This window comes from Trichomycterus rosablanca, chromosome 18, assembly GCF_030014385.1.
Source record: "Trichomycterus rosablanca isolate fTriRos1 chromosome 18, fTriRos1.hap1, whole genome shotgun sequence".
In the NCBI taxonomy this organism is placed as follows: domain Eukaryota; kingdom Metazoa; phylum Chordata; class Actinopteri; order Siluriformes; family Trichomycteridae; genus Trichomycterus; species Trichomycterus rosablanca.
In genome coordinates, this window is record NC_086005.1 from 24,629,062 (window position 1) to 24,645,035 (window position 15,974).

Genomic DNA, 15,974 nt, shown 5'->3' on the forward strand with positions numbered 1-15,974 from the left:
CACACCATGTAGTATTGAGGCTGCTCTGAAAGCAAATGGGTTCCTGTCCATTAATAGTATGGTGTAATTCATAGTGACCATCCCTAACTCTTAAATGAAACTTACCAGTTCAGCACTAATAGTTTTACTGGTTCTCATTTCTGTATACATTAGCCCAGTAAGATTGCTGTTTTCATGGGTATACAATGACAAAAAGATATGGGAGTTGCTTGTGTATAATGAGAAAGGTGGGGAAGGCATTTTCAGAGAAGTTTAGAAATTCCTGGAAAAGCATAATCAGCTGCCGTAAACAGGAGGACATAGAGAGTTCAAGCTCAAAGTTCAGACACTGAGGTAACAAGATACAGCGGCGAGGTGGTTTTGCACTTAAAAATAGCTCTTATTTGTACTCTAGACTTGCAGAGTTATTATGTCTTAGCTTGTTTCTTCCTAAATGTGTTTCTCTGAAGGATTTATTCCAACACAGCTGCTGCTTGAAGTTTATTTTGTGGCCTTTTGGTATTTTGTGTTATTTAGTGCCTTAATCCTCTCACCACTGCTTTTTTTTTGGTTGTATGTACTCTTTTTCAGTCCACTAACGGAGCGGAAAGCATGAAGCGAACTTTGAGGAAACTCAAACTCCGGGTGGCTGTAGTTGGAGCAGGAGCAGCGGGTTTATGTGCCGCACGTCACGTCCTGTGCCGACCTGAAGTGTTTGATGAGCCGGTGGTGTACGAGCTTAGTGACCGGGTGGGCGGAACCTGGTGCTATGATGAGCTGGTGGACATGGTCGAGGATGGCCGCCCGATCCACAGCAGCATGTATAGAGACCTCAGGTAGCTTCATCACTTACAATACACAATGTTAATACACAGTCTGTTACAAAAAAGACATCAAAACCTATTCGCTTTTCACTGCACCTGTAGAGAGGTGTATACGCCTGTAAAGGATATGCACCTGATTACTAACACTATACCAAGGCATAGAGGCATGCCAACATAAACCAAAATCTCCCTTAGGTGTTAACATTTCTTTGGGATTCTGGTTTATGTTGGCATGATGCATGTCCATGGTGCTCGATTAGATTCAGATCTGATGACTTAAGAGGCTACTAATTTAGTCAATTTAGTAGATTTAGTTTCCTGCTTATGGAAGCAGTATGCACTGACTTGTGCATTATTATGCTGAAAGTAGCCATATAAGATAGCTGAATTGTAAACACCATAAAGGTTGTGGTGTTTATATAAGTTTGACTGCAATGAATGCAAAGAAAACATCCCCCACACCATCACACCAACACCAGCAGCCTAAACTGTTGACACAAGACAAGCTGGGACGATGGATTTCTGTTAATTATTCCAAATTCTAATCCTACAATTTGTATGTTGTAGGAGAAATTGATATTAGACCAACAATGATTTTTCAATCCTCATCTGTCCAATTTTTTTGCTTTTCACTCATGATATGTTTCCTGGGAGAAAAAATGTAATTAAATTTAGATTTCTTTCTTCTTTTCAATAATAAATGGTCAGTTAACAATGAACTTAAATGAAGTCTGTTCCAAGGCAGCTATACTGTCGTCCATGAACTAATCAATTACTATAAAGCAGCTAAACAAGAGGTTTAATTAACATTACACAGATAGCTCCAGGCTCTTATGCAACTGTGTATGTATGTATTCTTTACAAACATGTTTACATACACTATTTGTGCAATCAGTGTGGGTATTTGCCATAATTTAAATTATGAATTAAAGGCAGTAATTACTCTCATCCAGAGTTAAAGCTACACAAGCCCAATGCTACAGCTGGCACTGGCTAATCATGAAATTAAATATTGAGTAATCATCAGAATTTTTTTTTTATTTCTTAAGATGTTTCAGAAAAACACAGTTTGTGGCCAAACTGTATAAACTGATTGTTTTTCCCAAAAGTCTAATGCTACACACATTTGGGAGAAACTCTAATTTCCACCAGCTGACTCCAAATTGGAATTCATGGTCTGACTTTTATAAGCTGCCAAATCCCTGTGGGATTTACATTTACATTTTCAGCATACGCTTTTATCCAAAGCGACTTACACAATGAGCAATTGAGGGTTAAGGGCCTTGCTCAGGGACCCAACAGTGGCAACTGTTAACCACTGAGCTATCACTGGCCCATTCATCTGAGTACTCTGCTTTCCTCCACCCTTTTAAAAACATGCATCTTAGACTGACCACTCTTAATTGCCCTGAAGTGTGTAAAAATGTGAGTTGCCCTAATAAACAGATGTCCTGTCCTGGGTTTTATCCTGACTTGCATCAATGTATTACTTTTGTACTCACTATAATCCGAAAAAGAATAAAGCAATTACTGGAAATAAATGAAAGGTAACCAAGGAAATGTTTTTACAAGAACTTCTTTGTCCATTAAATAAATAAGATGTTATTTTACACAATGCTTTTTAACTAAGGTTTAATTAGTGTAATGTCAAGGTTTTTTAAATAATCTGAAATCACTCAGTTTAAGAAATCCTTGGAATCAAGGAGCTTTGTACAGCGCTATAAATAAACTATTGACATTGTTTTTGTTTTCAGGACCAACCTGCCTAAAGAGATTATGATGTTTCCTGATTTTCCATTTGACTCTGACTTGCCCTCTTTTATCTCCCACTGGGATGTTCAGGCGTATTTGGAGAGATACTGCATGAGTCATGGCATCACGCCACACATAAAGGTTTACAAACTGATACGATTCTGTCTTTTCTTTCTTTCAAGCACATTTTACAAACTGGGTTAATACTTCTGTTTTGCATTGTATTCAGAACAAAACTTTCAGGCAGAGTGATGTTCAATAGCTTTTAAACCAGCGTTAACTTCGTTGACCACTAACTGAAAGCACTGCCATAGAGACAGTAGCGAAAAACTGAGCCAATCAGATGTGGCTGGAGGCCAGTGAGGAGTGGTCTGTAAATGTCCTCTGGCATTAGTGAGTAGCGTTTGAGTTGGAGGCTGAAGTAATGCTCGTGATGGCCCTCTCTTCTCTCCCTAACAGTTCAACACCATGGTGGAAGAGGTGAAGCCTATCTCCATGGAGACAGAGAAAGGGGGAGCCATGAAGTGGAAGGTAATTTCGCGTGGCACGCACGAAGGACAGAACATACAGATGTTCGACTCTGTGTTCATCTGCGTTGGGTAAGGAATGGCACTTCTGCGCTCCAGGCGCTCGAAAAGCAACTTGTACTCAAAGTGAAATTGATCCTTCAGGGCAATTTAGTTGAGATGCACATATCGTCGTCCTAAAAGAGGATTATTTTAGTTTTCTCAATCATTCGCCCAACATGAATCTGATTTCAGCCTCGCAGTCGGAATATAAATGAGCACTCTTTACGCCATTCATGAGAAAACGGTGTGAAGGAAGCTGCACAAAGAAAAGAGCAGCAGACCACTAGGCATGACTCATGTGTTCTTTTCTCTTCCACAGTCATTACTCAGCTCCCCATTTGCCCTCCATTCCAGGAATAAAGCATTTTAAAGGTGAAGCGAATGTTCAGTGTTAACAACAAACATGACCCTGAAAGAGCAAACCATAACTCATATACTCTTACCATATTTCTCTCTGTTGATTTCTCTCTCGCCTGGTTGCCTGCTCTTTATTTCACTCGTCCTTTTACAGGAAAGGTGATGCACAGCCACTTTTATCGTTGCCCAGAGCCGTTTGCCTACCAGTCCGTTGTGGTCCTTGGTGCTGGAGCATCTGGAATCGACATCTCGTTTGAGCTGGCTCAAGCGAAAGCTCAGGTGTGCAACTTTAATAAAGATTTTTGTCTACTTAAACAAATGAATATTTATTATTCATTTATACTTGCTAACAGTTTAGTCCTTGTTAGTGGCAGCACATCACTCAAAACTGGAGTCAAATAAAATCCACATGTCCAAGTATTGACTAGCTTTAGGGGTGGTGGGAAGGAACTAAAAACCTATACGAAAACTCTGCAATTATGCCAAACTCCACATTAACAGTAACCAAAACTGGGGAAAAACCTGGGTTGTTGGAGCTCTACGGTACCAACACTAGCAGCATAGCCTTGTGACCAATAGTCGAACCCACTAAACAAATCTTGCATTCATTTACACTATTAAATTAGACTCTACATCAAGTTACTTGCTATTTTCTCTGCTGTGCGCTGACCAACCACGCACCTACTAATTTATGCCTCCACAGATGTCATATATGTGTCAAGATGTTTATTGGCTGCATTCTGCATAAAAAAGATTGACCATGAGCCTGAACATGCTGTTTAGGTGACATTGATTGTTGTAGGACGCACATTGTGCCTCTCTTTGTACAATAAGTAAAACGTGTGCAAAAGAAAGAAACTGGACATGAGCCCATTACAAATTTCATTAAATGTACAAATATTTGGGCAATTAGCAGCTGCCAGTATAAACCAGCTACAGCTTTTGCCAAGTCACCAGTGTTTTCCAAATTTAAGCCAAGTAAGGCTGCGGGGTTTCATACTCTGTGCGGCCAAAAGAGATGTAAAAAAACCCTTCTAATTATTACCTCTCCTTATTACAAATTGCTAATTAGTGAATAATATCAGTGTTATAAATTACATGCTTCCAGTGTTAAAGCAGCAGCTTTTCTTTGGAATGAAATAAGAATGCTAAATGCAAGCCAGGTCTTTTTATTCTTTATCTACATCTGACAAATGCTGTTTTGAATAAACGTCCACAAATTCCCACAAACAGTACAAAAGAGGCTGTTACGACTGCAAAAGCAGAGACAACAGGTTTTGTTGAGACCGGGTCATAAAGGTGTCCATTTAGATCTGTGGGGATTTTTTGCCTTTAATTTCCAGGCATATATGAGCATGCAACAACTACTACCATGTGATTGTAGTGCTGGGAATGTTCCACCACCCAAATAACATCTGGTTAGTGGGGGTCCTATGGAGGTTCCTTTCACAGTCAGTAATTGTATTCCCACAACTTTCATTTGTAGAGTTGGTTTAGCTTATAAACTAATTAATTAAAAGGTACGTTCTGGATATGTGTATTTGATGAAGTGTTTGGTGAGTGTTTATACAATGCTTACTTTTTCATTTCTGTTTATATCATCTCGCTCTCCAGGTGATCCTAAGCCATAATAAGCCAGCACTGCCATTTTCCTTGCCTTCAGGAATCAAGCAGGCACCTCCTGTGATGAAGGTGCTGAACGATGGGTCTCTGTTGTTCCAGGATGGCTCGGTGGCCAAACCTGAGGTTCTTCTGCTTTGCACTGGCTACAGTTACCACTTTCCATTCCTTTGCCCAAAAGAGCTTGGCTTGGAGGTACAGCACCACCTAGTGGCTCCTCTTTATGAGTACCTGCTGCCTCCAGCTTTTCCTTCGCTCTTCGTGATAGGCATGTGCAAAATCATTTGCCCTTTTCTTCATTTCCATTATCAGGTAGCCACCTAAAGGATCTGCATATTGCTTGTATGTTTAGCAATTCTTTGTTGTTGCTTTCTATCTTTAAATCTGCTCTTTCTTCTCCCTTTTGTAAGGTCCAGTTTGCTCTTGCAGTTCTTGACGCCACAGTGCAGCTGCCCTCACGTAAGGTCATGGAGGAAGAGGCCGAAAAAGAGAGACAAAGAAAAATACAGAAGGGTGTTCAAGACAAACACCTCTTACAAATGGACTCTGATCAGTGGGATTACTACATAAACTTAGCAAATACTGCAGGAATTTCACCCCCAAACCCAGTTATACAAAGTCTCTATGAGGAAGTAGGGAGACAGCGGCGAGCAGATCCTCAAGCTTACAGAGAAATAAATTACAGGCTGGTTGATTCCACAACATGGCAACTTCTTAAAGCACCTTGTGTATGAACTGATGGTGTTAGTCCATTGCAAGTTAAAATATTGGCGAAGTCTTGATGTTTGCTGCTCATGTAGTTGATCTTGTGGTTCTGATCAGTGTTGTAGTTTAGATTTTTGATTTACATTTGATTGTTTTTAGTTTTGCTTTTTTATATTTTTCTTTATTTTGGTCAAGTCATTTGAATCCTAAAAAACTGCTGGCGCTCAGAGCAGCAATTTAATCTATTGCGCATTATTGGGAAACTAAAGTCTTAGCAGTGCATTCGGCCTGGTAGAGTGTTCAACAGACAATATGACAGGGCGACAATTTGGGGGTTTAATCTTTTCTATGTACTTTTTAATAGACACAGAAAAGTAATCAGCTATACTGAGTAATGTCTTCTCTGAGTATGTTTTCTTGGAATACATTGTGCTGCCAATACCAATCAATCATTATTTGAATAGCACAGCCTATCCGAGTTGTGTTTCTGACCATGTTCATTTATTATAGCCACAATTTACCTATCCGACTTATTAGAAATTACAGATCTTTTAAATGTACAAATCTTTAATGGAATGTTATCCAATGTGGGATAAAGTGGCCATAATATATGGCCTAACACATGTATGGTGTCCAGTTCATACTAAAGGTCGTTACAGAGGTTAAGGTCAGGACTCTTTGGAGGCCACACCAAATTCGGCAAACCATGTTTTATGGCCCTTGCTTTGTGCACACTGGCAGGCATGCTGGAATTAGAAATAACCTCTCCCAAACTGTGGCCACAAATAAGGAAGCATGTAATTTATGTTAATTTTTGATTGATTTTATACACTTGTTAGCATTGGTATGGGTAAAACACATAAACTAGGCAATTGGGGAGGCTTTCCACATACTTTTGGCAACAAGGAAAAACATGTTTCCTGACCTGCAGACCTCATATAGCACTTTTCTAATGGAAAGACTCTTGTTAACCCCAAACTGGGTTACAAAAGCAATTCTTCCACCGCAACATTTGGACAAATTACAGTTTGTATCAACAGAAATTAAGAATCTATTTAGAAAGCTGTTTTCTTTTCACTGGTGGATTCTGTGGGAGAGTTAAACAAGCCTACAGGATCTCCGCCTTCATCAACAATGTGAAGTACGCGAGTCATTTCTGAGTTTTCCCATCTGGTTTGAGGCGTCATCTCCGTGAAATTGGACACCTAACTTTCTTCTCAACCTTCCCAAACTCTCCGTCCCTCCGTCATTTTTATTTAAAAAGCACACAAAGCAACCGAGTACGCGTCGAAGTGTACAGTTTAATTTGCTTAATTTTGGGTTCATTTTCTTTATGAGACCGCAAGACTTCCTGAGAGGAGCTTGTAAACTTACTTTAGGCTAGAACCGAACGAGCTGGGCCAGAAAGCGCTGGAGAGCAGGCGGGGCGGCTGGAAATGGAGGATACGGGGGGGTTCCTGGCGCAGATGAATAATTAACCATTACAAGACAATTAAATAAACTTTTTATATAATGTACTATCCGTTTTTATGTGTCGATTCTGGATCGGAATAGCGGTTGCGATGTCAAGATCAGTGTTGCGATAAGAAGAGGTAAGGAACTGACTTCATGTCATCCGCCCCCTTAGAACAACAAGCGGTGGCATTTGTGGTATGGTCCTATAAACTTTCTCTGTATGCACGCTGATTATTAAAACGCGTATTGTTTTACATGGTTTATTGTTTATATATGTTTAAGTGTTACTTTATAAACCATTAGTAAACCTATAATAATCTGTAAACAGTACAATGAGTGAAATGTGCGTTAAAGTCTAATAAAACTAAAAAAAAAAAAAGTGTTCCAGTGACACTCATAGTCTATATGTCTTACTGTTGTACGACTGTCGTCTGACTAGATGATTGATTTGAACTCATATTTAGAATTATTTTGAGTTTTTGTGGGTTTTCATGAATAACTGAAGTCCAAAATATACAAACAGCAACATAGGCTAGAAATGTATTGGTGTAATTAGTTCTAGAAGGTAATGAAACTGTGTGGCATTCATTTTAGTGATTATGATGGACTACAGCTGGTGACCTCTCTGTACCCATATAAATAGGGCTAGTTTGACTGCTTCCATTAAAAAAATATATGGAACAGTGTTGAGAAGAAATCCCAAAGTCTCACCTAATGCTAAAACAAACTTTGCTCCGATTGTCAAATGGTTTCCAAGAACAACCACACAAGAAATGTTTGACATGAATAAGAAGCTGCTATAACATGAGTAAAACAAAATCTTAGGCTCATTCCCAAAACCATAGTGACCTTGAATATTCCAAAAGTTGGCCGTTTGGTCAAACTGGGCATCTTTGCAGGAAGCACCTTGGTCAGTGAGGTGAGAAAGAACCCAACAGTCACTATACAAGAACTGTGAAAAGATGGGAGAATGTGTTGGGTAGATAACATCTCTGCAGCACTCTATAAACAAGGTCATCATGGCAGGGCTCCAAGATGGAAGCCACTGTAGAGTGAAAGGTATGACAGCCCGCATGGAGTTTGCTAAACGGCATGAAATACAATCTAGCAACGTAGAGGAAAAGATTCTCTGGTCTATGAGACAGTAATTAAACTGTTTGGGTGGAACAGCAGGTGAAAGACACTGCACATCACCAAGCATCATGCAGGTGGCTTTGGGGACACAACTCTAAATGTACTCAAGTGGTCAGCCAAAACCCAGACATAAATCATTGAAACTCTGTGGAGAGACTGTAGATGACAGTTTAATCTGTTAAACGGTCAGAGGATTTGCCATGAAAAATGGAATAAACTGCCAAAATCTGCCAAAGATTTTAGAGATATATCGAAGAGGACTTGCAGCTGCAGTTGGGGCTTTTACAACATGTTAAATAAAGGGTCTAACTATTCTTGTGATTACAGTTTTTGATTTTTAATGTTTAAAAAAACAACTCTTGAGAAAATCAAGTTAATACTTTCTGAATTTAATGTATAATAATATAGATATTGCAGAGAATAAGCATGTTATTCATATATAGTAGGGCCTTAGCCAGCTCTGGTTACTTTGTATGTCTCATATCAATATAATCCACAGTTAGCATTTACATTAGGTGTGTAATTAAAGATGACATTTCTAAAATATCAGTTTAACTGATTTTACTTTACTCATCAGCAGATGGAGGAGAAGGTGGATGGCAGTGGGCAGGAAGAAAATAATTTGGATGACCCTTCCATTCCTACTGCTAGTGTGGTGGAACAGACACAGCTTTGTCACCACCAAGATGCCTCCAGGCTAGACCAGGACCTGCCCATCATGCACTGGGAAGACTTGAGTTTGCGAATAGCCGAGCTTGAGAAACAGGAAAATGAGAAAAGAAAAAAGGTTTGAAAATTGACTTAAAGTATAATTACGTCTACTACAGGCATCTGCTACAGTTTCATCATGCTTACATACTCAGACAGCAACTATCCCCCATTATGCATGCATGCTAAGAATTTAGTGCAGCTATCTGTTTAACACCCCCCATAGCTTTATTCTGCTGCTGCTATAATTATTTAGTGCTTAAGGATCTATTTGATATGCATAGGCTGTGTCAGCACATCAGGATGTAAAGGTACAAATGGCAGAACGCACACAGGTATCATTAATAAATGCATGTTTGCATGATTGGCTGTTCAGTTCAGAATGCATTGGGAATACAAACACATAGGCTTGTTTTTGTGCCCATTGTGCCTAGTTTTACAGGGCCATCATGAATCTGGAGAAACTTGTGGCGAAATATAGCTTTAAGGTGGGTGTACAAGACTTCGCAGGATCAAATTAAGATTCAACTTTATTAAATTATTGAAAAAAATCGATTGAAATGATTTGTGTTTTGAATCGCACCCTATGGAAAAACCTGTAATTGAACAGACAATAGTACAATAACACAGTATTTGGAATTTTATTATTTAAGCGTTTTTCCCCTTACTTTATTTTAATTTTATTTAATTAACCACTTCATCCTGGTCAGAGTTGCGGCAGGCCCAGCTTCAATGGGAAACACTGGGAGCAAAGCAGGAATACCTTGGGCAGGGTGCCAATCCATCGCAGGGTTTTGACCATCTACCCTTTAAATACAGCCAGTCATGCAGCATGATAGGTAGTGGGCTAAAGATTGGCCAGATTTTGTTATTTTTCCTAATGTCTTTATAACATTACATAATCATTTTAAATATATGATATTGCTTCTAAAGCAACTCTAATTTGCTTACCTAGCACAAAGTTTGTTTTTGTATTGTTAGACAGGAGTCCTAGGAAGTGAGACAATAAAAAGCAGCCTGTGTGAAGACTTGGCATTATTGATTTTATCATATTTATTATCTCTGTAGGATGAGAGAGGCTTACCAGGGCACCCGTGATGTTTAGTGAAGTGTATTTCAGATTTATTTTTACTTGAGGGCCATGATTTTGCTTAACAGCATCATTTTTTACCATGCTCTAAAATGAGATCCTAAATTTCCTGTTTTCATGATTTTATTCCAGTCCAAGTGTTTACAAGAAGATGAGTCATTGCCGGGACATTGGCCTCAAGTAAAGGAACAGTCACTTCATAGGATGCATTGGGAGGATGATGGTTTGGGAGAATGCCGTTTTCCATTTATTACATCTCGGTATGTTATAATGCATAAGTGTTACATATTTCCATAATTTGTCATTGGTATCATCTTCAATTTACACTGTACACTGCATGGCCAAACACCCATTGCTAAAACGTGCAAATAATCAGGAATATAGCAATGCAATATTCATAGACAAACACTGGCTACAGAATCGATCACTCCAAAAACAGAGAGGCAGGTTTTGCTTGGCCAGAATTTATTGGATGACTGTGGGTTTGCTAGAGGACTGAATTCTTAATGTTTTGGAAAATTATGCAGAAGTAATGGAATGTAGTTTTTATGTTTGTTTGACCTGGGCTCCTCTGTTTCATTGAGGGGAAATCTAAATGCTTTGAGCAAGAACCACAACTGGCCTGCACAGAGCCAAAAGCACAGTAGCTGTATTGTTAGGGTGCTAAAGATGTCCAGATGTGGAAAATCATTCTCAAATCTGACTCATCAAACTACATAATCTCTTTCAAGGTTAACTTCCTTTTCATGTGATCGTATGCAGTTGTGATCAAGTTGTATACAAACCTTTATTTTTTAAATCTTGAAAACGAGTAAACACAGCCTTTGCATCAGACTATTTTAATATGATTATTTTCTGTAAATGAAGCTGCACATCATTATTATATTGATTATACTGTACATAGATGCTTTATATTTAATGAATTTACTTTTTAGGTTGTTAAGTCTTAGAACATAATTAAACTTTTTAGGCCTTTATTGACTTGTCAGGACTTGTTAATAAGCAGGAGGAATTGTCAGCGAAAAGCAAATCCAGAGCACATAAATTCTCTTACTCTGAAATATTTTATGAAATATTAAAGCACTCTAAGCTCTCAACTTTTACTGTCTAACATGAGATTAAAAAGGCAGTTAAAGGGAACTCAGCTCAAGGCAAAATCTAGTGGCCTAAGAAAACTCTCAGATAGATCAGCATGTATGCTGAAGAGACAGACAAAGCAAAACCAAAACGTAGCACTGCTTGTACAAACTTGATCTGCAATTAAAGTCATTAGAGAAACTACATTTTCCCATCCTAAAACAATGGCTGTTGACTAATGTTTTTAAAAGTGTACCTCTCTGGACACCAAATGCAGCTGACATGGTGTTAAAAAAGGGGTTGGTATATTTGCTTTAGAGTTATGTGGCATCTGGGTTCTGTGTAGGCCACTGAAGTTCCTTTACACCAAACTATTTTAATATATTATTTGTTCGTATAGATTTAACAGTCCTAAAAAACTGCAGCTGTGTTTTATCAATAACACTGAGAGTGATCAAGAGGATGATGAAGAACCAGCCATCAAAGATGTAAGCAAACCCTATTTTGTGCTACAGTATTTGTATTTGCGTTTTACTTTTCTTGCTCTGGAGTCGTCTTATTAAAGTTGCTTTACTGCTTTCTTACAACCAGAGCCTGTGTGACTCACATAGACATGTGTACCAGTCTGCTGGCCTGAAACAGGAAGTGATAGCAGCCCTGAGTGAGCTCAGAGATAAGGTTTGGGCTGAACAGAGGCAGCAGCAGGTAAGAGACCCCCCAAGATGTGAAAATCTAGCAGTAAAGATACTCCACAGATCCACAGATGCACCTTTAATTCACTGTTGATGTTGTTGGGTGTGAATTGGTGATGCAGCAGCTGTCCAGTAATGATGTGGTCTTTAAACGAAGAAAGCTTATTCGCAGTGACCTGCAGACCTGCTCCATGGTTCAGCTAAATGCTCTCAGTGATTCCCTTCATAAAGACATCCAAGGTTACTATGCTAGTTTCTTTGGTACAGTCTCAACTTAATAATAACTTATGATATGCTGCTAAATAATTGTGTTTTCTTGAATGGCTGATTGTAATTATATACAGTGGTTAACCCCTATATATATATATATATACACACCATATTAATACATTATCAAATATTTTTTGTATGTTATTACTTTTAGATCTGAGCTCAGAATTAGTGAAGCATCTGGTTGTGCGGGACCATCTTCGAACAAAACAAGACGCCTTACTCCTGGATGTGCAGGATATGACATCACTGTAACTGACATTAAGCCATGATTATTCATCATCACACTTCACAATAATGGGCATTTCTGGAATAATAATCTTGACACAGTCATTTACTGTCTGTTATTTACAGCTATTGTTTTACTAACAAAAGCCAATCTTGTTTGTCTTGTTGTGTTGTTCTTGGTTAGTGTGAGAGCCACAAATATTTATGTCACAAGTTTTATTGTGAGAACCGGTATGTATTAAAGTGTAACTAAAAAATATGCCTGGTTCAGTATGGTTTATTTACCATCAGTTTGTTTTGTTTATTATCATTCTTAACTGTGAAAGCTGCTATAACATGTATATGTCCGTTGATATATCTGTATACTAATTTGTGGTTTGTTTGTTTGTTTTTAGGAAAAATTATGTTTATTAATTATAGAAATATGAACTGCATGTTATATTACAGCATCTGCTGCATATGGGACTTTATGGGACACAAGTTTTATTTCTCATGGACAGAATCTATATCACTAAATAAAGTTGTTATATTTATCTAACCACTTAACATGTGTGGGTATTTTGCTGTGTTTCTGGGGTTGCACATGTATCTGACACAATTTGTAATTGTTGTCCAATAATAATAATTATAATTGTGCAGCTTTATATCATTAAGATTTATATCATTCTTCATAAACTCAAAGTTCCTGTCATGAGATTAAATGGCCTTTGTAAATATTTAAGCATTGCTTTGTGTTGTACTTATGAATGCTTATAAAGCTGTGTAATGCAGGCCCAGTGGTGGTACCTTTCCTACTAAGCATTTTAAATAATTTTTAATATTAATATATCAGGGTTCCTTTAAGACAAACCAAACGTGTGTTCCTTGCCCGTCATATTAAATTGTACACTATATTAGGTTTCCATTCAGCCTTTCTGTTTGAATGAAAGAATATTAATTATTTACCAAAGTGCACCTTCAGAACCAAATGCCTCTGCAGTGTAAAAACCTCCGCCATGTCACAAACACTGGATATGTAGATGTCGACATAAGAGTTAAACTGCGTGGATGAAATAAAACCATTTCAGACAGGTTAGTATTTTCTGTTTACATTTTAGGAAAACCTGGGGTAATAAAGAAGATATTGTATTTACAAGTTGTTAAATGCCAGGAAGTTTACAGACACTAGAAAAAACTAGAAGGATGAATGGCGAGTTGAGATGTAAGAGTCTGTTACTGATTGAAAGGTTAATAGACCAAAAACTACTAGATCAGCACAATATGATGATTGCTCAACATACATTTCCTGTTGGGATTCCTGCAGACTGAATGAACACCAAGCTTAATACTTGTAGTGTACCTGAGTGTTACAGAAAGGTTTAAAACATTGTCCTGCATCTCTAATTTTGATCCTTTGTTTCTCATTTTCAAAACAACCAGGATTTATTTTACCACTGGGAAAATCTACTTGGACATTAACCCCAGGAATGTAAACAGGACCAAGGGATTACAAGCATTCAAGTGGAAATGTACATGATGTGTGGTGTAAACAGCTGATTACTCCTGCTTCCTCTAAAGCCATGGCAGATAAACTCATGAACTCGTCTACCAACCTGACAGTACCGCTCAGCTGCAGCTATGATGAATCGTACAAGTATGTTATTTTACCTTTGTGCTACTCTGTCACATTCTTGCTCAGCATTGTCCTGAACTCTACTGTTCTTCTGCGTTCATACCGTGGTGCCCACAGATGGAATGCCTCGCTGATTTACATGGTCAACCTGGCTTCTACAGACTTGATGTACAGTCTATCTTTGCCATTTCTGGTGGCTAGCTATGTCATGCATGACCATTGGGTATTTGGGGACTTCATGTGCAGACTGGTGCGCTTTCTCTTCTATTTTAACCTCTACTGCAGCATCTTATTCCTTACTTGCATCTCTGTGCATCGCTACATGGGCATCTGCCACCCTATCAAGACCATCACCATGGAAAGCAAGCGTGCCGTGAAGAGCACATGTTGCGTAGTATGGGTCGTGGTGTTTCTGCTCACATGCCCAATTTTTCGTTTTGCTCAAACTGGCAACGTTTTTCGAGAAAACACTGCAGGCTCAGAGACGTACACAAACTGTTTTGACGTTGCAACAGATCATGAGTTCTCAGAGTACATCCCATATGGAATCCTTCTTCACATTATGGGCTTCTTCGTTCCCTTCATCGTCATCGCATGGTGTTACTCGCAGGTGGTGCGAACCATTATTCAGACCCTGCACACCCAGCCAAATATGCAGGAGGGTGGCAATAGTGAAACAGGCACTGCCAATCACCCATCGATATCCATCTCTGGCTCGCAGCATGCTCCATATATCAGCATGCGCCGCAAGTCTATCAAAACCATCATCACCATAACCTTCTTGTTTGCGCTTTGCTTCCTGCCATTCCATATCACCCGGACGCTCTACCTCATATTTAAACAGAGAAATGCAGGGTGCCACATCATGCAGGCTATCTCCATCTGCTACAAAGTGACTCGACCCCTGGCATCGTTTAATTCCTGGCTCAACGCTCTACTTTACTACCTAACAGGGGACAACGGGATATCTTGCTGTGAATTTTCAGACAGCAATCATTACACACACCATGTTTGGCCATCAAGGCCTCTTGGAGGACTGAAAACTAAAGAGGTGGGGGAACAGGGTGAAAAGGATCCAAACTATAATCTGGAGAATGCCTCCAAACCCAAAGGGATTACACACAGGACTGTGAATATAGCCAAACCTTTTGCATGGTGGCTTTCATATGAACTGTCTGAATAATTTTACACATTTATTTATTGTTCTAACTTTATCTACTAATTGCTTGGTATATGGCTGCTTTCCTCAGGAGAAATGTTTAACTGTATATTCAACACAGTTTTGAGCTGTAAATACATTTAGGAATAAGTTTATTAGAGAATTATAATAAAGTAATTTAATTTTAATTCTCCATCTACATGTTACAAATTCCACCTATTGTAGTTTTAACCAAACCACAGTTTGTGAAGCAATGAGGTGGATTTTGCCTTTATTATGGGTGGTAACCTATTAGTTTTCACTAATTATCTCTACATCACTCTGCACTTTCACCATGTCAGAAGCAGAGACTTTATATCCATACTTTATATCCATTAAAGCATTTTACTTTTATTTATTTATCAGTAGCTAAATGTAGGTAACATTAGCAAAAAGGTTGGAGCTAACCACCTCATTTGCTAGCAGATAACTAAGCTGATTAATTACAATAGCATATTTTTAGCATATTATTATTATTAGCAGGTAATTCTGCAATAAATCAGTTTTTGAAGGAACTTTTACAATTAAAATATATTAAAATAAAATAAATAAACCAGTAGGTACAAATATTTTTGAGTACAGGGGCACTTTGAATTTACATTTGCATTCTACACTTAGCATTTTACAGTTAGCATTTTACAGTTAGCATTTTACAGTTTTTTTTTTTTTTTTACTCCTTTTTGTTCATATTTTCACTACTTTTG

General features: G+C 38.4%; 3 protein-coding genes across 5 annotated transcripts; all 3 read left to right on the top strand.

Moving 5' to 3' along the window:
* The first annotated feature begins 370 nt into the window (after positions 1–370).
* LOC134332317 (uncharacterized) lies at positions 371–5,849 on the top strand. The gene is made up of 7 exons (XM_063013904.1): positions 371–815; positions 2,558–2,696; positions 3,015–3,154; positions 3,444–3,496; positions 3,636–3,760; positions 5,096–5,413; positions 5,512–5,849. The coding sequence occupies exons 1-7, from the start codon at positions 592–594 to the stop codon at positions 5,833–5,835; spliced, it is 1,323 nt and encodes a 440-aa protein (XP_062869974.1). The 5' UTR covers positions 371–591; the 3' UTR covers positions 5,836–5,849.
* Positions 5,850–5,872: 23 nt separating this feature from the next.
* On the top strand, positions 5,873–13,159 carry im:7136398 (schwannomin-interacting protein 1). Of its 3 annotated transcripts, none has more exons than XM_063013905.1 (7): positions 5,873–7,456; positions 8,976–9,182; positions 10,326–10,453; positions 11,671–11,758; positions 11,862–11,975; positions 12,085–12,202; positions 12,387–13,159. In XM_063013905.1, exons 1-7 carry the CDS (start codon positions 7,415–7,417, stop codon positions 12,485–12,487), a joined length of 798 nt encoding a protein of 265 aa, XP_062869975.1. In that variant the 5' UTR covers positions 5,873–7,414; the 3' UTR covers positions 12,488–13,159. The 3 variants fall into 3 exon arrangements, with proteins under 3 accessions (XP_062869975.1, XP_062869977.1, XP_062869978.1); XM_063013907.1 differs by having other exon boundaries at positions 12,088–12,202; XM_063013908.1 differs by having other exon boundaries at positions 5,873–7,398; positions 8,973–9,182.
* Positions 13,160–14,019: 860 nt separating this feature from the next.
* Positions 14,020–15,255, top strand: LOC134332942 (P2Y purinoceptor 3). Its single transcript, XM_063014779.1, has one exon. The coding sequence runs from the start codon at positions 14,020–14,022 to the stop codon at positions 15,253–15,255; it is 1,236 nt and encodes a 411-aa protein (XP_062870849.1).
* The last annotated feature ends 719 nt before the right edge of the window (positions 15,256–15,974 follow it).